The sequence below is a fragment of the Myotis brandtii genome, unplaced genomic scaffold (assembly GCF_000412655.1).
Source record: "Myotis brandtii unplaced genomic scaffold, ASM41265v1 scaffold656, whole genome shotgun sequence".
In the NCBI taxonomy this organism is placed as follows: Eukaryota; Metazoa; Chordata; class Mammalia; order Chiroptera; family Vespertilionidae; genus Myotis; species Myotis brandtii.
The window spans coordinates 40,872-65,674 of NW_005370548.1; the positions used below are offsets into that span (position 1 = coordinate 40,872).

At 55.7% G+C, this 24,803-nt stretch overlaps 2 protein-coding genes across 6 annotated transcripts in view; one reads left to right on the forward strand and one right to left on the reverse strand.

The window, feature by feature from the left end:
- The window catches only part of DHX32 (DEAH (Asp-Glu-Ala-His) box polypeptide 32), a 26,263-nt gene extending 10,422 nt beyond the window's left edge, over window positions 1-15,841 (forward strand). Inside the window, exons 3-12 of one of the 3 annotated variants that reach the window (XM_005880831.2) lie at window positions 1,744-1,937; window positions 2,969-3,341; window positions 7,702-7,947; window positions 9,295-9,391; window positions 9,485-9,643; window positions 10,979-11,170; window positions 11,781-11,930; window positions 13,628-13,815; window positions 14,526-14,707; window positions 15,509-15,841. In XM_005880831.2, coding sequence (XP_005880893.1) covers window positions 1,744-1,937; window positions 2,969-3,341; window positions 7,702-7,947; window positions 9,295-9,391; window positions 9,485-9,643; window positions 10,979-11,170; window positions 11,781-11,930; window positions 13,628-13,815; window positions 14,526-14,707; window positions 15,509-15,680 — 1,953 coding nt within the window. In that variant the 3' untranslated portion in view covers window positions 15,681-15,841. Of the gene's footprint in view, window positions 1-1,743; window positions 1,938-2,968; window positions 3,342-4,322; window positions 4,696-7,701; window positions 7,948-9,294; window positions 9,392-9,481; window positions 9,644-10,978; window positions 11,171-11,780; window positions 11,931-13,627; window positions 13,816-14,525; window positions 14,708-15,508 lie in introns of all 3 variants that reach the window. The other 2 variants (XM_014528861.1, XM_014528860.1) reach the window with 2 other exon arrangements.
- Window positions 15,811-24,489, reverse strand: BCCIP (BRCA2 and CDKN1A interacting protein). 3 transcript variants are annotated; one of them, XM_014528864.1, is made up of 8 exons: window positions 24,283-24,489; window positions 22,413-22,439; window positions 22,248-22,322; window positions 21,660-21,740; window positions 20,265-20,354; window positions 19,186-19,373; window positions 17,543-17,717; window positions 15,811-16,216 (listed from the first exon to the last, which is right to left on the reverse strand). In XM_014528864.1, exons 1-8 carry the CDS (start codon window positions 24,448-24,450, stop codon window positions 16,079-16,081), a joined length of 942 nt encoding a protein of 313 aa, XP_014384350.1. In that variant the 5' UTR covers window positions 24,451-24,489; the 3' UTR covers window positions 15,811-16,078. The 3 variants fall into 3 exon arrangements, with proteins under 3 accessions (XP_014384350.1, XP_014384348.1, XP_005880894.2); XM_014528862.1 differs by having other exon boundaries at window positions 15,811-16,249; window positions 24,283-24,487; XM_005880832.2 differs by lacking the exon at window positions 22,413-22,439 and having other exon boundaries at window positions 15,811-16,249; window positions 24,283-24,486.
- Window positions 24,490-24,803: the final 314 nt, after the last annotated feature.

A 24,803-nucleotide genomic window follows, 5' to 3' on the forward strand; every position in this document is an offset into this window, starting at 1 on the left:
CCAGGGAGCCCGGGGCTGGGACCTGGTTCTCAGGGCGCCCACGCTGTCAGCCTCCCTTGCACCCCGAGGTGGCGAGGTGGCTTCACTGCCCCGGCTGTGCCCCCTCACATTCCAGTGGGAAGACGCATGAGGCCGTGGGCTGAGAAGTGGACAGCCGTGGGGTGCGCTCAGAAGAGCCAAAGCCGTGCTTCCTAGCTGTTCCTAGCGTGTGTGTGTAAATGTGGGTGTCTGCTGCCAAAACTCCAAGGAGACCGCTTGGTAAATAGGGTGTTTTCCATGTGATGGAGCGGTAACCTGCTTTTATCACCAAATGGCACGACGTTGCTGTGTCACCACAGCCAAGCGGGCGGCCTTCGTGTTTTGTCTGCCCCGGGAAGGTGCGGCCTCCCAGCCTCCTGGTTCTCACCGAGCGGCACCTTCCAGAGACTGTGGGGGGAGGAGGAAGGTGCTGTGGGGCAGAGAAAGTTGCCCCCGAGCAGGCACAGAACCGGGGCTCAGAATGTGGCGCAGCACGGCCTTCAAGGTCTTCACTGAGGCAGGGAGCCAGGAGCCCCCCGTGACGGTCACACCCCAGATGGTCACACCCCAGCGATGGCTGAGTCACTGTTGGGAGCCGAGCTTTGAGCTGTGAGGCTCCCACCTCCTCAGGCCCCCGTGACCCAGGCCTCCCGGCCACGGAGGGTAGTGAAGGGCGGGATGTGCTCTCCCCTCTGCCAGCAGCCCTGGCGCCCGCTGGGCGGGTCCCTGGGTAACTATCTGCCGGCTGTGGCTGAGCTTTCGCGGGGCCTGCAGCTGGTTGTGACTGCCCTGCCTGGATCCGGTCCGTGTCCTGCGCCGTGTGTCACGTGCTCACCTCTGTAGCACAAGCGGCGTTGAGTACATTGCTGATTCGTTTTTCACCGGCTGGAACTACATTTGCACGGTTAGTGGGTGGGTATTTGCAGTTCACGGGAGTCATTCATTTGGAATTACTTATGATTTCTGGTAAAGTTATGTCTTTTTCAAATTACAGTGAGGATTAAAATCTAAGAATTCCATGATGGGCCTAGCAAATATCAAATTATCGATAGTTCAATATTAAAACTTAAATACCTTAAATCTATTTAAAAACACTCTTGGAATGATTTATCTTAAAAACACGGGTAGCAGAGCGTAGCTCATTGGCAGTGTCTTGGGACTAACACACAGTGGACTCGGCCCTTCCACTCCCATCATTCTTGCACCAATGAACTTGAGATAATGCAGCGTAGTCACCTTTAAACACCAGGGAAATGTTAAGCAGGCTCATCTGTTTATTTTATTCTGAGCATTTAAATATAAATGCTTTAACTTTGAGTCACTATTTCTCATCTCAATGCTATGCAATGTTTACTTTGCTTAAGACACAATAGTTGATATGGCAAGGCATGTTTTTTAGGGAGGTTTCCTGTAGCCAGAAAGAAAATAGCAATTCATAAATAGATTAGTGTTTTGTTTGTTTTTCAGAAATATAGCTGAGGTTAAAAATATATATATGTATTTTTGCCTTTTATTTTTACCTGCCTTTTTCATCTAGGAATCGAACGTTAACAGTCCTAACGCCTTCCTGTTCTTTCTTGCTTGATTTCTTTGCCAGTGGGAACTCTGGGGTGAACACAGACTGTTTGTTCACTCAGGGGTGACTCACTGGTGACCCCACTGACACGATGAGCCCCCGTGGGTTTCCTGGCGAGCGGCGGGCGCTGACGGCTGGCTCTCCCGCAGGTGCCGCAGTGGTGTGCCGAGTACTGCCTCTCCGTCCACTACCAGCACGGGGGCGTGGTATGCACGCAGGCGCACAAGCAGCCCGCCGTCCAGCTCGCCCTGCGCGTGGCGGACGAAATGGATGTCAACATTGGCCACGAGGTCGGCTACGTGATCCCGTTTGAGAACTGCTGCACCAGCGAGACGATCCTGAGGTGGGTGGGGTTCCGCCTGCTAAGCTGGTGACTGGGCTTGTGTTTCACAATCACCGGAGCGTGTGCCCCTGCATTCCGCCTCAAGGTCCAAGCCTCGCAGTGTTCACAAGGCTCTGTCCCCGCCCGGCCTCGTCGGGATTCCTGGTCTAATCTCCCTCGACCCTCAGGGAATTCACTTGCTGGGTGGCCCCCAGACCTGTCTTGTCTTCTCAGGCCCCGCCTCAGGGTGGGTCTGCATGGGCTGCTGTGTGCTGGCCAGACACGGGGTCTGGTCATCCGCACCACCCTCTGCTGCTGAGCCGCCCTCTCCGGGCTTGGCTAGTTCCCCTAGTCCATGCCAGGTCCCCGCCTCCACGGAGGCTTCCCTGCCTCCCACAGTGTCAACAGAAAACCCGGATGGGTTTACAAAACTGGACATCAGCCCTCATCATGGCTGTTTAGCTCCGTGTTTTTCCAAGTCTCCTCATTTACCAGTTTGAGCTAGTAATGTCTACCTTCAAGATTTATTCTGAAGGTTAAATGAGAAAGACACCAACACAGTGCCTGGCACCACGAGGGGATTAACAAGTGTTCACATCCTTTTCTTTCTTGGAAGGGGTCAGCTGAGGACCGTCAGGCCTGGGCCACCCACCTCCCGCTCGATGACGTGGCGGGAGGACTCCGGGCTCAGCATGTAGTTGACTCACAGCTCAGACTTACTGCGTGAAAGCGCACCACACAGTCAGCGAGGGAGATGGCACGGGGTGGAGACCACGGGAACCCAGGCGCACTAGCGCCGAGGGCAGAGCCTTTAACTGGGCTCCAGAGATGCTCTTGGGGGCCTGTGACCGTCTGCAAACGGTTTAAAGTTTGCTCACGTGCATTTTGCGGTTGTGAAGGCCTGTAGATTTTTCCGACGTGAAGGACTCTCGGCCCAGTAAAGGCTCAGAACTCCTGGTTTATAGCGCGGGACACAGGCGTGGCATTTCGTGGTCCTGGGAGTTGGGTCCGAGTCCTCGCGCGAGGACGCTAGCTGCATGTCCCCCCTGCAGGTACTGCACTGATGACATGCTGCAGCGGGAGATGATGTCCAGCCCCTTCCTGGCCAGCTACGGCGTCATCGTCCTGGACGACATCCAGGAGAGAAGCATTGCCACCGACGTGCTGCTCGGCCTTCTCAAAGGCGTCTTGCTGGCGAGGCCGGAGCTGAAGCTCGTCATTAACACCCCGCCCCTGCTGCTCAGCAAACTCAGCGCTCACTACGGCGACGTGCCGCTCGTGGAGGTGCCGAGCAGGCGCCCCGTGGAGGTGGTGCACCTCAGTGGGGCTCCGGAGGCGGCTTTGGAGTCTGTTTTGCGCCTCATCCTGGAAATTCACCACTCTGGCGAGAAGGGCGACATTGTCGTCTTCCTGGCCTGTGAACAAGTAAGTAACAAAATCTAACCCAACAGAGGAACGCGGTTCCGCCCTGGAAACCTTTCAACCTCGCGGGATGCTTTTACTGACTAACATACAGGGTTCAGTTGGCTACTGAGCTAAATATTTGGTTCCTCAGTTTTTGCACTTTGGGAGAAACGCAGACAGGTAAATAAGACCACACGGAAAAGGAATGTTTCCACAACCAGGTGCTGCTCTGAAAGCAGCGGGGTGAGGCCTCGTCCCAACCCATCGGAACATCCCGGAGCTGGTTCCCTCCCCAGCTCGGCCACGTGGGCGCCCGAGGGCAGAGCCAGCGCCCTCGCGAGGTGCCGCACCGACTCAGATCGCTCTCGCTGCCTCCCCTCCATTGGGAGCATTTGTTGGAGATGCGATGAGGAACATAATCTAAGTATGTGGCACGGGGTCAATAAACAAGCAAGCAAACGAGGCCCCACAAACGTTCCTACACTAGCCAGTGGGTGTTGGCAGAGGGATCATGTACAGCCCGCCCCTTAATAAGTGTTCGCGTCCTTCCTTTTCTTTCTTGGAAGGGGTCAGCTGAGGACCGTCAGGCCTGGGCCACCCACCTCCCGCTCGATGACGTGGCGGGAGGACTCCGGGCTCAGCATGTAGTTGACTCACAGCTCAGACTTACTGCGTGAAAGCGCACCACACAGTCAGCGAGGGAGATGGCACGGGGTGGAGACCACGGGAACCCAGGCGCACTAGCGCCGAGGGCAGAGCCTTTAACTGGGCTCCAGAGATGCTCTTGGGGGCCTGTGACCGTCTGCAAACGGTTTAAAGTTTGCTCACGTGCATTTTGCGGTTGTGAAGGCCTGTAGATTTTTCCGACGTGAAGGACTCTCGGCCCAGTAAAGGCTCAGAACTCCTGGTTTATAGCGCGGGACACAGGCGTGGCATTTCGTGGTCCTGGGAGTTGGGTCCGAGTCCTCGCGCGAGGACGCTAGCTGCGTGTCCCTCCTGCAGGTACTGCACTGATGACATGCTGCAGCGGGAGATGATGTCCAGCCCCTTCCTGGCCAGCTACGGCGTCATCGTCCTGGACGACATCCAGGAGAGAAGCATTGCCACCGACGTGCTGCTCGGCCTTCTCAAAGGCGTCTTGCTGGCGAGGCCGGAGCTGAAGCTCGTCATTAACACCCCGCCCCTGCTGCTCAGCAAACTCAGCGCTCACTACGGCGACGTGCCGCTCGTGGAGGTGCCGAGCAGGCGCCCCGTGGAGGTGGTGCACCTCAGTGGGGCTCCGGAGGCGGCTCTGGAGTCTGTTTTGCGCCTCATCCTGGAAATTCACCACTCTGGCGAGAAGGGCGACATTGTCGTCTTCCTGGCCTGTGAACAAGTAAGTAACAAAATCTAACCCAACAGAGGAACGCGGTTCCGCCCTGGAAACCTTTCAACCTCGCGGGATGCTTTTACTGACTAACATACAGGGTTCAGTTGGCTACTGAGCTAAATATTTGGTTCCTCAGTTTTTGCACTTTGGGAGAAATGCAGACAGGTAAATAAGACCACGCGGAAAAGGAATGTTTCCACAACCAGGTGCTGCTCTGAAAGCAGCGGGGTGAGGCCTCGTCCCAACCCATCGGAACATCCCGGAGCTGGTTCCCTCCCCAGCTCGGCCACGTGGGCGCCCGAGGGCAGAGCCAGCGCCCTCGCGAGGTGCCGCACCGACTCAGATCGCTCTCGCTGCCTCCCCTCCATTGGGAGCATTTGTTGGAGATGCGATGAGGAACATAATCTAAGTATGTGGCACGGGGTCAATAAACAAGCAAGCAAACGAGGCCCCACAAACGTTCCTACACTAGCCAGAGGGTGTTGGCAGAGGGATCATGTACAGCCCGCCCAGGGGCTGTCTCCTGACGCCAGGCACCTGGTCTAAAAAGATGGAGAATCATCTTACCTTGGATTCTTCAAAACGTCTTTGGAAAAGAGCGACTGGGAATGTGTGGCAGCCTGTCGCTGCTTTCAGTCGCGTGCCGTCTGGGGACACCCGTCTGTACTGCAGCGGCCCTGGGGTCTCCCCTCCGCTGCCCTGACTCTAAGCCTCCAGTCTCCAGAATGAGACCTTCCATCCTGGGACTGGTTCCCGGGCCTTGCTCCTACCGCCCTCTCACTCCGAAAGCCCTGGCTTAGACTGTGGCCCACGATGCAGCGACCCCGTGACTGAGCAGAGACCCAGAAGGAAACTGATCGGGGGGCTGAGCCACCGCTGAAGAGACCTCCGCTCCCGCTGGGGCTCCCCACGCAGCCACTGCTGCCAGAAGCGCTCCCAGACCTGCTCCTCCGCTGATGTGTGGAGCCCAGGATGCTGGTCCCGCCTGGGACACCAGTTCTCTCAGCCGAGACTGTCTGTGCCGTGAGGACAGTGACTCAGAATCTCAAGTCCATGGTGACTAGAGTGTCTGTCAGCTCGCTGTGTGTGGCGACAGCTTCCTCAGTAACAGCACCTCACCCACGTCAGGGCTTATTATGACCACGTCTCCTCGAGTGGGCGCTCCTGGGAGTGGGTCTCCCGAGTCCACCTGAGCTGTCACCAGTGGCCTCGGGACTTGGGGCTCGCCCGCCTCGAGCAGGTGCCGGCTTACCCAGCGGGCAGTGGAAGTGGTAGAACCCCAGGGCTGAGAGAGCTGGGTCACCCCTCACATCACTCCACGAGCATGGCCTACCGAGGAACCGCCCGTCCTGCGGAGCCTTAGCATCTTGACGGTGACGGTCGGGTGAAGGCTGCAGGCAGATCTGCATCTGCGCCTGACATGAGGTGCACCAAGTGGGCAGGGCGGCCTCACCCCTCGCCCCAGCGTCCCCGCCGCCACCTGGCTCTTGAGCAAGAACACAGATCAGCATCCTGACGGGACTGTCCTTTTCCACCACTTGTGTCGGGAACTCCTCTCCTGTGGTCTCAAGAGTCATGTCCCCTGTCCTCCTGGAAGCTTGCTTGGTTTCTAGGTGAAACTTAAAATCTGCCGTAACAGTAGATGCCACGGAAAACAGACGCAGGCAGAAATGCATTAAGTGCCACTTTAGACCAGAGTACTCTGCAGCCTTTTGGGGGGGAGCACCTCACCCCATGCCCTGCGTGTTGACAGCATGCTACTCCTCGGCATGGGCTGTCTGCTAACCCGCAGAACTGTGATGTCAGCAGAGAGCATGGGCTGGGGTTCTGGGAATGTCCGCTCAGGTTCCGGGGCGACTCTGAGCTACACAAGAGGCTGTTCAGGTTTCCCCGGGAAGGGCTCCATCATGGGTTTCCTCCGGGGGCCGGGCAGCTCCCTTCAGCGGGTGTGGCTCTTGTTCCGTGGCTTTGCAGGTAATTCTGGGAAAGCCCCACAGAGGTAAATGCACTGTACACTGAGGAAGAGAGAAATGACTAAACAAACCAGCTACAGCACAAAATGCATATTTTAAGCCTATTTTTCAAATTCGGAAGGTTCTGACCGCAAAGCCCTGTGCCAGCTGAGCGTGGAGTCTGGACCACCTGCAGCACCTGCTCCTGCTTGGCTGTTTGTTCCCTTGGGCAGGTCCTTCTGTTCTTCCTTCCGCCCCATTTGGAACAAACTCACCATCAGAACCCACCTTCAGCCAGAAAGTTTAAGCCACTAGAAGCCAATAGAGAACTATGGCTATTGTGAAGTCTAGCGGGTGAGAATCATTTCCAGAATGACCTGGGAGAGCCCTGATGGTAGGATGTTTGACTGTGCGCTGTGATTGGGAGCCTGGAGACTGTAACTCCTGGTTCCTGGTTCTGCCGCCAGGAAAGCAGTGATGCATCATCACTGACGTGAGAATAACTTTTGTTTAGCTGCCACTGCTAATGGAGATGAGAACTGCATCAGGCTAGGAAATTAGGATGAGCCCTGGCCGGTTGGGCTCAGTAGATGGAGCATCGACCTGCAGACCAAAGGGTCCTGGGTTCAATTCCAGTCAAGGGCACATACCTGGTTGCAGGCTCCTCCCCGAGCCCTTGTGCAGGAGGCAACCAATCAGTGCTGCTCTCACATGGATATTTCTGTCTTTCCTTCTCTCTTCTACTCTCTCTAAAAAAAAAATCAATGGAAAAATATCCTCGGGTGAAGTTTAAAAACAAAAATAGGATGACGTAGGGGCAAAGATAGTATATTTCCAGAGGAAAACAATCTTGCACTGAAAGCAATGAAATTGTAAATTACCTTCCCTAAAGAAACGTTCTCATCCCTCACGTCCTCTTTTTACACTTGATGGCGCCAGACACGGTTCCTTCCTGTGGACACGGCGGCTTCTGCCTACAGTTGTGTTCATTGGACTCTCAGTGGTGATGCTGTCTGTGATGTGCCACGTTCTCATGGGTGCTGTCACCTTTGCCCGTTAGGATATTGAAAAAGCCTACGAAACCGTCTGTCGAGAAGGCTGTCACCCTGACGCAGACCACGGCGAGCTGGTGGTGGTGCCTTTGTACCCGAGAGAGAAGTGTGCGCTGTTCAAGCCCAACGATGAGACAGAGAGAAGCTGCCCAGCCCCTCAGCGGCGAGTGGTGCTGACCGCCAGCCCCGGGGAGGCCCTGATCGGGAGCAGCTCGGTCCGCTTTGTGATCGACGTGGGTGTGGAGAGGAGGAAGGTAACTCTCACCAACAGCTGGGGAGAGTCGAGAGTCAGTTTCTTGGGTTCCTGCCCTTTTCTGGGCCAGAGAGTGAGGGTGAAGGCTGAGGGGTGCTGTGCTCGCTCCGGGGCAGGGAGTGACCGCTGCCCTTCGTGGCCCCGTTGTGGTCTGGACACAATAAAGGGGTGGAGGCGCCAGAGGCAGCGCTGTGAGGAAGGAGCACCAGGTGGGGGTCCTGGTCAGCGGTTTTTCGCTAGCAAATTGCTGCCTCCTGAACACTCCCACTGAATGTTTCTGGTAAACCCTGTATCACAGTCATTAGCATCTCCCCTCAAGGAATTTACTAGAAGTCAGTTTCAAGTGCACTGGCGCTGATTTTAACAGATTTTAGCTTTATAACTACCCTAGAGTCCTGGTGCACGGAATCGTGCACTGGTGGGGTCCCTTGGCCTGACCTGCGGGGATCGGGCCGAAACCGGCTCTCTGACATCCCCCGGTCCTGGATTGCGAAAGGGTGCAGGCCAGGCATAGTGACCCCATGGTGCACGATCAGGACCGGGGAGGGACCGCGGGAGGGCTCCAGGGCGTGTTTGGCCCGTCTTGCCCAGACTTGATGGGCCAGACCCCAGCAGCAAGCTAACCTACCGGTTGGAGCGTCTGCCCCCTGGTGGTCAGTGCGCATCATAGTGACTGGTCGAACGGTCGAATCGTCAGACACTTAGCATGTTAGGCTTTTATTATATAGGATAATAAAATTCCACCCTAAAATGTTAAAGAATGTATTATTTTCTATAGCTGCCTTTAAAGAAAAAAAATAGTGAAAATGTAATAGGACAGCTCACTCTCAAAGCTGGGACTTAAGTCCTGGCATTTCAAACTGAACAGGACCTTCCTGAGCACTGATCCACTGAGCGTGATCAGATGCTGTGTGGCCCTCACCTCCAGAAAACTGCGCCTTAGGGAGGTTCCGGGACAGGGTGCTTGATATTGAATCAGTCCCCACCAGGGAAGCCAGGGTCACTCCTTAAGTCCCCCGAAGAGCAACACTGGTGGTGCCGTCACAGTCCCCTGGAGCTGGCAGGATGGACGAGGTCGGTGCACGTATACAGGGAGACGGGAGCTCAGGCTGTTTGCACAGAACCTTGACAGGGCAGCATGGCCAGGTGACAGTGCTCACGAAGGGGCGGCACTAGCATCTCGGCGATGCCCGAGGCCCACACTGTGGGAAGCAGACAGCTTTTAAGTCCACTGACCCACATGCTTGGCGCTTCCATCTCGAGACAAGCAGAGCACAGTGGACGCGTGGACGGGCCTGTCGCGGAGCCTCCGCGGGAATGGCGCTGAGGGTGCTGTCTCCGCCCACAGGTGTACAACCCGCGCATCCGGGCGAGCTCGTGGGTCAGGCAGCCCATCAGCCAAAGCCAAGCGGAGGCGCGCAAGCAGATCCTCAGCTCGTCGTCAGGTAACGCTGCGGGCGTCACCCCGACTCCCGGGCACCCCGTCCACGGCCACGGCCACGGCCACAGCAGGCGAGCACTTCCCTTGTTTCTCCCAGGAAAGCTGTTCTGTCTGTACTCGGAGGAGTTTGCCTCCAAGGACATGCGGCCGCTGAAGCCGGCGGAAGTGCAGGCGGCCAACCTGACGAGCATGGTGCTCTTCATGAAGCGCATCGCCATCGCGGGCCTGGGCCACTGCGACCTCCTCAACAGGCCAGGTAGTGCACGCCGGGCGGGCGGGCGGGGGGCAGTGCCTAAGCTGACTGCAGGCATCGTGTTGGGGATACAGATGTGTGGTCACGAGGGGAGAAGAAAAGCGGGAATTGTAGTGTCATGATTTGGAAAAGCAAACAGCTGGCAATCACTATCAGAATTCCGTTCTCGGTGGCCCCTGTGAGACCAGCTGGTCACCAGGGACAGAGGGTCAGGGGAGAATTTACTGTCTCCTGACTACGCACGTGTATGCTGCTGCGCTGGGGAGCAGAGCTGTGGGCTGACCTGACTCACTGCTCTGGAAGGGACACCACGATGCTCGCAGCTGCCGCCCATGTCCCGCTGATGAATGAAATCCACAGGTCAGCACGCTGGTCCCCTTTTCAGGGTCCATGAGCCGTGAGGAAAGGATCTGGCATCATGGGGCTGCAGGCTGTTATGTGAGCTTAGATCTCTTTAAAAATACAAACCAGTCGTTTCCCTTCCCTAGTACTGAGGGCTGACCTCCTGCCTGAGTGACAGTCACTGCTGACCGGGGTCAGGGAGCTCAGGGCCAGCTGGCCCTGCATGGAGCGGGGCTCAGAGATGTGGTACATCACAGGCAACGTCACCACTTCGAGTCCAATTAACACAACTATAGGCAGAAGCCGCAGTGTCCACCTAGAGCAGCGGTTCTCAACCTGTGGGTCGCGACCCCTTTGGCGGTCGAACGACCCTTTCACAGGGGTCGCCTAAGACCATCCTGCATATCAGATATTTACATGACGATTCGTAACAGCAGCAACATTACAGTGATGAAGTAGCAACGAAAATAATTTTATGGTTGGGTCACAACATGAGGAACTGTATTTAAAGGGCCAGAAGGTTGAGAACCACTGACCTAGAGAGACTCGGATGAACCTGCCCAGCCTGTCCTGTGTGGGCACCGGGCACGGGCCCTCTGGTCCTCTGGGTGGCTGTGGGGCCTGCAGTAGTTTCTCACGTGTGCTGCTGACCATGGAGGGGACGCCTGTAGATCCCCCAGGTCCTCTGTACAGCTGTCTCCTCGCACCCGACCAGTGGGCTCTGACCACCGAAGGCTCCCCAAACCCACAGCACCGTCCCCACAGCTTGGGTCTGCAGCTCCATCCAGCTTCCCTCCCTGCACCACAGCCTGAAACTTTAAGGCAATAGCTGGGCAGTCACGTGGCTCATGTCGTTGGTGTCCCTGCTCAGGAGTCGGCCCTTCATCGCCTGGTGTTCTCTGTCTTGGAACTGCTGAGTCATGTTTGTTCAGTATGGGAGGGACATCCCGGGCCTGTCCCTCCGCCTCGGGGTGAGGCCGACTGCTCTCTCCCCAGCCCCCGAGAGCCTGATGCAGGCCCTGGAGGACCTGGACTACCTGGCGGCGCTGGACAACGACGGGAACCTGTCGGAGTTTGGAATCATCATGTCCGAGTTCCCCCTGGACCCACAACTCTCCAAGTCGATCCTCGCATCCTGCGAGTTTGACTGTGTAGACGAGATGCTGACCATCGCTGCCATGGTAACAGGTACCCAGGACTCTTGTTTTGTGAATCTGCATGGCTACAGCTTTAGATGAGATCAGGTTGAAGTGATATTTTAATAGATGGAAAGGTAGAAAATTATAACAATTATCTTAGTATGAAAAAGCCTAAATCATAGCTAGTGAATTTCTTAATCTGACAGGTGAAAGCACACCAGATTAGCTTTTGCTGAAGTCAGCGCAGATCAAGAAAAATTTGAAGAAATGTGTCACTAGACATGTCCTTCCCACATGATGATGTGTGTGCGTGGCTTTACTTCCTGCACCTCTGTCCCTTGGTCTGTGCGCTTGAAGTTATGCTTTAACGGCAGACAGACCGAAGGCTGTGCGGCACGAGAACCTGTGTTCTAATCCTGCGCCTGCACCGCCCTGGGAACGCCCGCCCCCACTCCCACTGCAGCACAGCCGTGTGACCAGCAGACTAAGAAAGACAAACAGAAACAAGGAGACACACATATGACAACCCCCCTGAGCCCCCTTGGTGCCCGAGTAAAAGGGAAAACTGATCAGTCAGAGTAAGACTGACTGCTACAAGCCCGAGAGCTGTGCTACCGAAATGTCTCCTCACTGCTGCCCTGGCCCCTTTTGTCTTCAAGCGCCCAGCTGCTTCTCGCATCTGCCGCGTGGAGCTGAGGAGGCTGCCCTGACTTGTTGGAAGACATTTCTACATCCCGAAGGCGATCACTTTACCCTCATCAACGTTTACAAGGCCTACCAGGACGCAGCTCTGAGCTCCGCCAGCGAGCGTAAGTGGTGCTTGATTCTCAGGGTCACACACGGAGCCCCTTTCCTTCCCCCAGGAAGCTGAGTAACTGGTCAAACACCCTCTCTAGGCCTGGTCACGGCGGCGGAATGGGCTTGAGACCCTCAGTGCACCCGTAGGTCTCTGCCAAGCAGAGAAACTCACTCCTGCTCCCAGAGCTCTGGCAGCTGCGCTGCGGGGCTGCGGGCGGGCCGCGACTGGAACCCACCGTTCAGCTCGGCCGCGTTCAGAGGGAGCTGCTGGGGGCAGGAGGATACCGGGAGACTTGCACGGCTCCTGCCTCTCGGATTTTTGGGGAGAAACAAGGACCTGCCATCTCAGTGCCCTGGGTCAACGCTGTGCTCCCTGCTGTCCAGAGCCTAGCACATCCCTGCTGGACGGAGAGGCTATGGGGCAAAAGCAAAACAAACCCTCCAGATAACAGTGGAGGACAGGCCGGTGCTGAGACACTGGGGAGGTCAGGGCTGGAGCTTGGCAGAGGGAGGCGAGGGCAGACGAGGGGAAGCGGGAGCGGGGTGGGGACCGGAGTCCTGAAGCATGGGATGGTGCCTGCAGCAGCACATGAGGCAGAAGTTACACGGGGCGGGTCGTTCAGCAGCATCTTTGAGAGCCGGCAGGATGGGGGCCAGATGCATGCTCTTGTTGCTCCGAGTGGGCCTGCGTGGACAGTACAGGGCCCACCACGCCAAGGCCGCACACTGGTCCACAAGGTAACTGTAGGTGGCAAGAAAGAGTGACTTCAAGCTGCACCAGGCGCAGGAATTGTAATGTACCCTTTGCAGCAGGGTAGCTTAACTCTAATGTAATTCCCAGATCCACCAGAAGTAACTCTACTCTTATAATAAACTAGAGGCCCGGTGCACAATCAGGGCCAGGGAGGGACCACGGGAGGGCTCCAGGGCGTACCTCGCCCAGTCTCAATCGGCCACACCCTAGCACAGTGATGGCGAACCTATGACACGCGTGTCAGAGGTGACACGCGAACTCATTTTTTTGGTTGATTTTTCTTTGTTAAATGGCATTTAAATATATAAAATAAATATCAAAAATATACATTTTTGTTTTACTATGGTTGCAAATATCAAAAAATTTCTATATGTGACACGGCACCAGAGTTAAGTTAGGGTTTTTCAAAATGCTGACACACCAAGCTCAAAAGGTTCGCCATCACTGCCCTAGCACCAAGCTAACCCACCGGTCGGAGCATCTGCCCCCCGGGGGTCAGTGCGCATCACAGCTACCGGTCGAACGGTGGCTTAGGCTTTTATATACAGAGATAGAAAATGTGTTTCCTGGACCAGAGGACTCTCCACTGTGAGCCCCTCCTGTCCTACTCTGATTAGCTGGGACCATGCACATCCTGCTGCGCACACCAGATAAACGGGACTCAGGCAATGCCCGCTGCCCGTGAGCCAGACAGGCGACAGGCTTCCGGTCCACGCTAGGAGCATGTAGTCTCCACAGTTCGTGGGGCTGTGGGACCCCCTGAACCCCCTGGCCAGTGCAGGTTCTTCCTGGCAGCGCCACAGAGGGCCCACCTTGCTGCCCCAGAGGTCCCTGTCCTTGCTGCCTCCCCGCACGCACCATGTGACCTCCTCAGGTCAGGGAAGCAGAGGAGAGCGCCTTCCTGGCCAGGCCCTTGCAGACCCACCGTGACCCTGACCCGTGCCCTCCCCGCAGACTGCGTGGAGAAGTGGTGCCACGAGCGCTTCCTGAACTGCGCCGCCCTGAGGATGGCGGGCGCCATCCGCGCCGAGCTCGTGGACATCGTCCGGCGGATCGAGCTGCCCTACGCCGAGCCCGCGTTCGGCTCCCAGGAGAACACGCTGAACATCAAGAAGGCCCTGCTGTCCGGCTTCTTCATGCAGGTGAGGACGGCCGCCTCCATGGGCCCTGACCCCCAGGCCCTGACCCCCCAGGCAGGCGCTCAAGCTCGTTCCCTCTCGGTGATCACTTCACTGAGGTTCACTTTAAAACACAACAAAAGCCCTGATATGACTTTGTATTTAAATACACTTCTCTCAGGCATGAAGGGCTCAGCCAGAACACACAACGCTGTCCAAAGGGCAGGGGAGGGGCAGACCCGGCTCTGAGCTATTGGCGAACTCGCTCACATTTAGGGGTGAATAATGCCCAGGAAAGAGAGAAAGCGCCTCCTTTGCTTCTCACTGGCAGGCTCTTAGAGAGCGTCAGAGACGTGGGTGTGACATCCCCTCCCCACCCTAACGCGGCCCACTGGAGGCCTGACATCTCAGCTCGGAGGTCCTCGTCCCTGCGGGAGGTTAGGTCCTGATGGCACCGGGTCTTGAGGACTAGACGAGCGAGGCCACGAGGGGTGCAGCACTTGCTGTTCGAGAGCAGCCTTACTCACGAGCAGTCATCACCCACTGCAGCGCCCTGGCGTCGCTCGAGTCGGCACCATCACCACTGCCTGTCCTACTTCGGTATCTGAAATAGGAAGCATGGGTGGAACTCTGGTCCTAAGGCTCCCGAGGAAAGAGACCCTTTGGGGCTTTTAAACCCAGCGCGTGAGTGCTGACCTCCACAGTAACAGTCTCTCCTGACCACGCCGCTCTAGATCGCTCGGGACGTGGATGGGTCGGGCAACTACCTGATGCTGACGCACAAGCAGGTGGCGCAGCTGCACCCGCTGTCCAGCTACTCGCTCAGCAGGAAGACGCCCGAGTGGGTCCTCTTCCACAAGTTCAGCATCTGCGAGAACAACTACATCAGGATCACCTCCGAGACCTCCCCGGAGCTGTGCGTCTCAGGGAGATGGGTTCCGTTAGAGAGGTTTCTACTTAGCGATCCCTGCAGACAGGCCCTGCCTTGAGGCCGCAGCACAGAGGCTCCGTTACAAACACAAAGCAGCTGGCCTCTGACCGGGCAAGGAGCCATCAGGGGCAGGCCTTGAATAAGCTCAGCCTCTCTCAGATGAGCCACTGAGACTGAGCGGGGGGCTGAAGACAGGCAGCGGCCAGAGCGCTGGGGCTTATGGTTTATGCCAAGTGCAGTACTGAAAGCAGCTGGAGATTGAGAAGGGTGGCATCTCATGGACCTAAAGATCCCTCTGGCTGCCAAGTGAACGGGTGTGGAGGGGCAGTGGGGAGAAGGGAGACTGGCCTCTCGGAGGCTGGCACAGTGCCGGGTCCGTTCTGAAGGTCCCTCCACCACGTGGGCAGAGTGGTGCTCTGGCAGGAACCAAGGGAAAGCGACAGCTGTCCACTCAGCTGGACGTGCAGTGGTTTCGTTAGGAAGAGGGAGAGGCAAAGGCCCTCTTACCACCCAGAGTTCTCCAAGCGTCAGATCTGATCCTTCGCACTGGATGGCTCTGGGGGGAGTACAGTGCCCCGGGGGTCAGAGTGGTGGCCTAACACTGGAGAGCCAGCGGCCCTAGAAATGCTAGGGGGTTGGTTCCGTAAAAACAACAGCCAGGGCCACCCTACAGCGGGCTAAGGCTCGGAGGAGCCCACGTTACATGCCAGCCTATGGATTCTGCAGGCGGGGAAGGGCTCGGGCACGCTCGCTCTCTCCCACCAATAACACTATTTCTTAACACAGGTTTGTGCAGCTGGCGCCCCAGTACTACTTCAGCAACCTGCCCCCCAGCGAGAGCAAGGACATCCTGCAGCAAGCCATGGACCGCCTGGCTCCCGTCCCCGCCACGAAAGGAGAGCAGACGCCCTGCGAGAAGTGCCCTGAAACTACTGAACAAAGGTGTGCCCTGCAGTGACACCTCCGAACCTCCCAGAGCGCCACGAACGCCCAGTCAGCCTGCGGGGCTGGCACCAGGCAGGGACTCACAGGAGGACAGCCTCTGAGCCGCACAGGAGTCTTGAAACAAACTAATACTTTGTATATTATTTAAAAATAAAATATAGACGTTTTTATTGAGTTCTTTCAATAACTGCTCCACGTTTTTCTTCTTACGGGGAAGGTTTTTAATCAAACGTTCATAATTTGACCAAAAATTTTTTAAACACTATTTTGTAAATGTGTCACAGACACAGGCAACAGAACCCTACTTTGTGTAGAGAAGCTAAAGCTAAATAAAGTCTCGAGTTTTTCAGTAAAACTCCACTGGGTTTTCTGGTGATTTTACAAACAGCACGGCCTCTCGGTGGGAAGCGGCTAGACAGACAGATGTTCCTCCAGCGCCGCCATGATCTCGCCCATCCTGTCACACGGGACCAGCATGACGGTGCGCAGGGGCTTCATCGGGACGTCGTCGAAGGACCACCTGCCGCCCAGGCACGAGTCGCTCTCCTCCTGCACTGAGTAGCTGAACGTCAGGACTGCCTTCTGAACCACACAAACACCATGAATAAGCAACACGCACTCAATCGGCAGCAAATACTGTTTGACACGTTTCCATAGGAACAGGGGCTGAAGGAAGCCCGAAGGGACACTTGGCAGAAGGCACCTCCAGGAGGTGAGCCAGCAGCCGGTGACACTGAGCTACCGCCCACTTACACTCTGTCTACCACTCTGCAGTCACTCCTAGTCACAACCTTGTGACCGAGGGACAGTAACAGGCACAACACTGGACATCTAACAAGAAGACCCTGCAAATGCTGGCCTTCCTGCCGCCCCAGCTCCTCCTTGGCAGAGCTGCTGTGGACGAAGGGAAGCTTGCAGAACCAGCCGTGTTCAAACCCACACGCACCCTGAGATGCAGGGCAGAGCCTCAAAAGTTCATTCCCACTGTCTCCTTCCTGAAAAGGCCCAGCGCTGCCAGTCTTGATGGCGGCCATCCCAGGAGAGGCCCCTCCTCGGAGGTTCACTTCTGGGGAGGGCTGCATGGGGAGGGTATTCTCTCTCTGGCTGGCCATCGCGCACCAGCTACCTTTACAGGAAGGAAAGTGCCAGAAACCCACTAATGGGATGACATCCAGGACGAGGGCAGAGCGGCCCGTGAGCTAGGCGGGAGGCCCAACAGGCTGGGACCTCAGCTGAGGACGGTCCCTCAGACTCAATGTCCACCTTGAACCCAGGCTCATCCTTCCTCCCGAGGGGTTTGGGAGCTGCAGCTCTCGCAGCACATCATCAGCCTGATCACTACCAGCAGGTTCATGACTGTCTCCTCCCACACTCGTCATCAACAGTGGGGCTGGGGCGGTGATGACCTGTGAGAACCTAGTGCGCACCAGGCACTGTGAGCTGCTAGCAGCTGGGGACAAGGAGGAAAACAGAGCGGCCACACTCGGAAGACTGATACAAAATGGGAGAGTCCTGACTTATTGTCAAGAAAATCCCTATATACCGGGGAACCTTGGTTCTTGAACTTAATTCGTTCCGGAAGGCTGTTCAAGAAGCGACTTGTTTGAAAACCAAATCAGAAAAGTAAAAAAACACAAAAATATTCCCAGCACAACTTCCTGAGATGTTAACAAGGTGAGGTTTAGCAGTAAACTGACTCGCTCACTCTCTCGTCACCTGAGAGACGCACAACTGGTCACATCAGCATGAAAGGGCTGCTGGTTGAGAACCGAAGTTTTGTTCAATAACCGAGACATTTTTATGTGAACAATTTGAGAACCGAATTGAGAACCGGAGGTTCCATCTAAACAAATACATGGAACAAGACCGTCTTACCTCGTAGAAAAATTCTTCCTCTGCATTCGCAAATATTAACTCATCGTTCTTTTGGCTGCTCTGCTTCTTTTTGGAATTGCCTTTTCCTGCTTCCGCAAACGTCTTGCTGATCAGAAGGTAGAAGTGACACTTCCCACACGGCTTGTTGGTCTTGTGTGCCTCCGCCAGTTCTTTCCTACAAGACACACACGGGTCTGCTGCCGGGCCGGTGACACCAGCCCAGCCACACCCCAGGCCCTGGGAAAGCAGGGAGGCCCGGCCGGGCTCCTGCTGGGACGCAGCTTCCTGCGCAGACGCAGGTCTGACACTTGCACAGCACTGAGTTTCAGCTCTGCTGTCTGCACTTCCGATTGTTCTAACAGGGCTTTTCATAAAGAACAGGGTGACGGATCTCTCAGATTCCTCAACATCCCTGCTCTGTGCACAAGTTAAAAACACTAAGAACCTGGAGTTTTAAAGCAGCAAACATGGAATTGAAACACACAAAGGCACACGGCCACACCCAATGCCATGGGAGCATGTGACTGCTCCAGTCTCCAATCGCGAGTCCAGGACTCATTTCTCCCGCGCTGCAGAAATCACACAGCAAAGCGCAGACACTGCAGAGTCAGCGCAACAGCAAGGGAGCCTCCATTTCCTTCCTGAAAAGCAGGCATCATCCTGTGCATCCAGCAAACAAAACGTAAGAAAACGCGGAACAGCCCACTCAGCTGCCTTTATAGGGGATCAGAAGGCAGCCACCCCCTGGAAAATCAGATTAAGCGTGAGCTCCAGCTGATCAGGAAAAGACAACACAAACCCCACTAGGAGCTGGGGGGGGCGGAATCCATAAAGGAAAATGGGGAAAAAAGTTTCCAGCCTCCGGTTATATTCGCACATTCCCACTAAGGCAGTGGTCGGCAAACTGCGGCTTGCGAGCCACATGCGGCTCTTTGGCCCCTTGAGTGTGGCTCTTCCTAAGCCTTAGGAGTACCCTAATTAAGTTAATAACAACGTACCTACCTATATAGTTTAAGTTTAAAAAATTTGGCTCTCAAAAGAAATTTCAATTGTTGTACTGTTGATATTTGGCTCTGTTGCCTAATGAGTTTGCCGACCACTGCACTAAGGAAACCACGAGTGCTAAGACCTCAGGAACACGAGGCTGGGAGGGCAGGGGGCCTGTCCGAGTTCTCGTCCTCCTCTATTAAAGCACAGGCAATACCGATTCTAGCTCTTCTTACATGTAAGATGTTCTCATAAACTTAAAACTGCGTTTAAAAACAAAACCCTGAGAAGCCAGAAATATGGTATCAAGAGTATGGTTTCCTTAGTCATAAAGCATTACAGTGAAATTTAGGAATTTTACTGTTTTTGTTACTGTTGTAATTATTCAGTATTTTTCATGTTAATCTACCAGGGAAGGTGAAAAACTAGTCAAATAGGAGTGAAGAGTCTACATGAGACTCACCTACTTTAATACCACTGAAATCTTTAAGGTTACGAACTCGTCAGAATAGCTTTAGCGATTAAAACTGAAAAGCCGATAGTGAGGACCGTGTGCAGCTCGTGGACAAGTGCTCCCAGCCCACCCCCTGGGCGGGACTCGCCCTCCGCAGCCCCGTTTCTGACCCCTGGGAAGCCTGCCCGGCTCAGGCGCTTACTGGAGCTGCCGGTGCATGGGCAGCGCGATCTGTGCAGGCACGTTGATGAACCGCTCGCTCAGGAGCAGGCCCACGGGCCGGGAGGGGTCATTGAAGAGCTTGTCCAGCTGCTCGACCACGCTCTTCTCACAGTTCTTCGCGCAGCCGCTCAGGGTCAGCTCTTTAATCTGCTCAGCACACTGGGTCCCCTGAAAGCAGAGACGTGCCTCACTCAGGCCATCGCTTCCGGCAAAAGCCTGACTGCGCACCAGCTCCTCACAGGGAGGGCAGCTCTGTCACAGCCTCTAGAGCAGAACCACTGCTCTAGACTCTGCCGTCTTCAGTGCTGACTGCTGTGTGCTTCTCAGGGTAACTGCCTGGTGTGACCCACCACCCATGACCGTGGTGAGAGGGCCCTGGATGAGCTAGTCCACCTCGGAGATGGCGGAGGGCACTGCAAGCCCATTTAACACCAGAGTGCACCTGCGCCCTGTGAGGAGGGGAGGCAGCTGGTTCTTACTTTCCACGGGAATCATCAGTGAGTAGGAAAGAGCGATGAGCGCAAACCCCGTGACAGTCGGTGTCAGTAGCGCCCTCCCCTTCAGGGAGCAGCACAGCCCATCACAGAGCAGCTGCAGGGGCAGCACCAGCCACATGTCAACCTGGCCAGGCGGGGACTCTGCACACAGGAGGGAGGACTTGAACTGGGTACACACCAGTCAAAACAAAACACCTCCACGCGGCCGGAGTGGCTCGGGGCTTGAATGTCAACCTACGAACCAGGAGGTCACGGTTTGATTCCCGGTCAGGGCACATGCCCAGGTTGCGGGCTCGATCCCCAGTGTGAGGTGTGCAGGAGGCAGCTGACCAATGATTCTCTCCCATCATTGATGTTTCTCTCTCTCTCTCCCTCTCTGAATAAAAACATATTTTAAAAAAACACACAAAAAAATACCTTCACTTGAAAACAGGCTACGGTGAGACTTCACAAGTGCACACGCCCTTACAACAACTATCACCGCCTGACAGAAACACTTCATGTGTGTTACACAAGCAGTCTGGCCTAAGGGTGACCACACAAGTGCCCCCAAGGGACCCACCTTTCGTTCAGTTAAATTGAGAAGACTTATGAAACCAAAAATCTCATCTTCGTCCACATCGTCATCACTATCTTCTGAAACATCCGTTTGCTATTTTAAAAAGAAAAGGAGTTTTAATTTACACTTGGTTGGGAAGAAATAGGATACCAAGCCTGAAATCTAGGCCTCATTACTCTGTCTAAACACAAACTGTTTTATCACTGTCACCCAGAAAAGCATCATGGGTAATGGCGGTGTGGCCCCGTGCGCATCCTGTGCCTCCCTTGATTCCATGCCTCGCTTCACATTCTGTGTGACCTCTCCTGCCCTAACTTATAAGGGTTTTCTTTACTAGATTCTCAACATGTTACAAATCCAGAACAGCCAAGGCCTCATGACATAAACTGTGCAGTCCGTTTTCTGAACGATTTGGCAGGAGCCGGCCCTGCTCGTCTCTCCGTGGGTCCACACGCCTCACCAAGTCCTGTGCTGCCGAGCGCGGGCCAGCCCTGGCTCCTAAGGTGACTGATGCCCGAGGGCCGCCTATTCTCAGGCAGAGACAAAGAGGCGAATCCAGAAAACAGCTAAGGATGAAGAGCTTGGCTCCCACGGAACCTGGCTGAGCTGCACCACACGTTACTCTTCCAGGCCGGCCTGCTCACCGGGTCCAGCCTGGAGCGTCCCGGCAGAAAATGCAGTCGAACAGTGAGCTGGGCAAAGGGCTGGGAACAGGACCACACCACATGACAGCTCCACACGGAGCGCCAGCCACGGGCCACGGGCCACAGCTCTAACACCTTACACCCAGCTACTCACTTCGTCCACCTCCCGCCCTACGAGGTGACGCACGCACCATCCGTGTGCAGACTGACAGCGGCATAAAAGGTCTTGTGACAGAGTGTGCCTTGCACAGAGGGCCACAAGGACATCGCCCATCCCTCCTCGTCTGACAGTGACCCAAACACTCCTCCCATCAAGAGGTGGGGGTCTCTGCGCCCTCCCCTGGGACCCGTGTGGGCTTCCTGTTGCTAAAAACGCCCAAGTCTCCAGCTGCTGTTCAACAGCTCATTTGCCTTATTACAGGCAAATCAAACTCAAAATGTACAAGTCCAAACGTGGGTTCCCCTCCTAACCTATCGCCCTCCATGTCGCTGTCCTGGTTGCTTGAGCCAGACCCTCGGAGTCATGCCTGACTCCTTTTCCCTCCCCCTCAGCCCACCATATTTCATCTCCCAAATGCCTTCTGAATCAGCCCACTCCTCTCCCTCTCCACCGCCATTACCCGCACTGCGGCACTTACTAACCCAGTCTCCCTGCTCCGTTCCGACCGACGCATCCGGCCGCTGCTATACATCAGGAGGGACTTCCCAGGATCAAGAGCCCATTGAATCAGAATGAGCGCAGCTGCCTGCTTACCTTAATCACACTCCCGATGTGGTTCTGCTGAATTAAGAGATTCGTCAGTTCGGCAGTGTTGACAGGTGCCTTGAGGAAAAGCTGAGAGAAAAACAATAATTTAAATTAAAGTCAGAGTGCGACATCTAAAATTACTTCTAACTTCCATATTCAAATAAAAACCATGACATTTCAATGATTTGACCAGGACGGTGACTAGGACACTAACGGCTCTACTGGGAACTGAGGCCGTCTCCACGGGCAAAGGAAAATGTAGAGGCAGCAGATGCTGCCAGGATATGACTTCTACGGGAGAATTCCTCTCCTGCGAAAGCTGGGATGTGACTCAGGAAAAGACAGAACAGTGGCCAAAGTAATTAGCAGATGGAAGTGTTGCAGGAGGAAGAACAGTCAACTATGTTCATGGCGGAAGGGGCTGGGGGCAGAAGCACAGAGAGAAGTTCTTCCTTCTGGGCCGGGACCAGGGCCGGGGGAGGGAGGAGCGAAGGGAATTCGAAAGCAGAGAGGAGCATGCCCACAGAGCTGGTGCTGACGGGCCTGGATTTTCTTAGAAGAGCAAGTTTATGTGTAAGGAGTAAAAAGCAATACCTGCTGCAGTAATTTCTTAATCCCGTCATAATCGTTGTATGAGATGGAATAAGCTTCAAAGTCAACATTCACTTCCTGTAAATAACACACAAAACAGATCATGACACAGAACTCTCCAGACACGTCAGGCATCATGTCCCCCTGCGGATTTTCTTCTCCCGCTACCTCCATCCTTTCTGGCTCCAACTCTAGCTACAGAACATGCAGAAAAAGGACGAGAAGAAAAGGTTACATAAGGAACTGTAACTGTCCAGCCTACAAGACGGGCGAACATTATCAACGCTGCATCCCCACAAATTACAAAACCCCTCATACCACCTCCTCACTGGACACAAAAGCCCGGAAGAACATACACTCGGCCAGGTTTCCGGTTGGAAAGCCAGCTCTGGGTGAGCCGCAGGCGCACAGGAGAGCTCCCCTGCCTACAAGAAGGGGGAGCAACCAACAGGCTCACTTCACAAGCCCCTGCACTGCCTGCGCCTGAGGCTCTGCTTCCTTCACTTGGCAAAGAGGTGCCGCCTGCTACCACCACTTCCCTAGCACTGTGCCAGGCGCTCAGATGAAAAGGGGAGGACGTGAAGGGCCCTGCCTTCAGAAAGTAGGCGGAAATACAGACATTGAGGAAATACTCAAGTCAACGTACAGCTGCACCTTCTCGAGCTTTAAGACCCGGCGCACGGTGTTGCGGCAGCTTGGAAACGGGTCAGGGCAGACAAGCGACATCTGAGCTGGGAACCGAGGACAGGAGAGGCCCTGGCCCGGGGAACAGCACCTGCGCAGGCTCTGGGGCAGGAGTACAGGGACTACTAACAGGCGTGTAGCTGGGTCCCTGATCTGCATTTGCAAAACAACCACAACACAAGCTAGGAGGTGATGCCACTGAAATATCCCACAAACAAGTAAATGAAAGGATCACTTCACACCACAAACAACAGCTGAGGTGCTTTCAAACGCTGCCCAGGATCGACCCTGAGGACCCCGGGGCTCTGGTGAAAAGTGCACTTGCACGCACTTCCGGCTGTGCGGGTCCTGGGATGTGGGTCTGGAGATCGACCCTGAGAACCCCGGTAAGTGACGCACTGACCACGGGGCGCTGGTGAAAAGTGCACTTGCATGCACTTCCGGCTGTGCGGGTCCTGGGATGTGGGTCTGGGCTGGCGGAGACGGCAGAGGAAAAGCAAACTGACTTGTGCCGTCCGTGCGGATGTGCACGGATTTAAGCACCCGGGGCTGCTGACTCACCCCAAGGTCCTTGCACAGCCTTGGACCCCGGCTCGGAAGTCAGCTCAGCCGGATGATGTGATCAGCAAACTAAACCAAATAGCAAACTGTCGTGACTCGGGTCAGGATGTCGTCCTTTAAAATATTAAACAAACTCCTGTCCGGCTGGCCTTTGTGGCTGAGCATCAACCTAGGAACCAGGTCACAGTTGGATTCGCGGCCAGGGCACAGGCCCGGGATGCGGGCTCCATCCCCAGTGGGGGGCGTGCGGGAGGCAGCCGACCCAAGGTTCTCTCTCATCATGGATGTTTCTCTCTCTCTACCTTGCTCTCCGAAACCAAGGATATTATACCTTTTTAAAAATGACGTCCCCCGCCCTAACCGGTTTGGCTCAATGGATGGAGCGTCGGCCTGCAGACTCAGGGGTCCCAGGTTCGATTCCGGTCAAGGGCATGTACCTTGGTTGCGGGCATATACCCAGTAGGGGGTGTGCAGGAGGCAGCTGATCGATGTTTCTCTCTCATCGATGTAAATAAAAATAAAAATGACGTCCCTGAAAGCCAGCGCTGTGTCGGTTTTTCTTTGGGGAGAAGGGGGAGACCGGCCGGGTCTAACTTTTGAGAGTCATTCTGCGGCTGCGAAGCGAGGAGACCGAATGGAACCGGAGTGAGCCCTTTGCCGCCCCCAGCCCCCGCCCGCAGCCCCTCGGGGGCAGGGGAGTCGCTGCGCTCAGCGCCTCGCACACTCGTCGGCCGTGGCTGCCAGAAAGCACGCTCCCAGCTGGCAGCCCAACTGGGGTCGCGGTGCTGCTCACCTCGTCCACGACCTCGTCGTCTTCATCCTCTTCCTCGTCGCTGTCTTCGTCGTCGTCGTCCTGGTCCTCCACTTCCTCGTCCTCTTCTTCCTCGTGGCACGGGACAGGGTCGCCGAGCGTCTGTGGGGTTCCCCCGTCCACAGCGCGCCGCTTGGGCCGGGACGCCATGCTGCCGAGCTCACTGCGCCTGTGCAACCGCCGCCCTGACGTCCTTACGCCCTTCCGGACCCACCCACCCCTCCAGGCCGAGGGGGTGGAAACCATGTAGAACCTCAGCTCTGGGTCGGCGACAACCCCAGCGTCCCTGCTGGATTCTACGGCCATGATGCCTAAGAGTCAGGTCCGGTTCTGGGTCCTGTCTTGCCCTTTCCATCCTCCCTCCACCTTCCTTACCCGCCCCCCAAGGGTCGCCCCCCCCTTGGCTCAATGGTTCGGCCCATCTCTGCGGCTGCCTCCCCGGGTGTCGTTGCGCATGCGCGAGCTCCAGCTGTGAGCGCCGCGGGGCAACAGGTGGTGGTGGT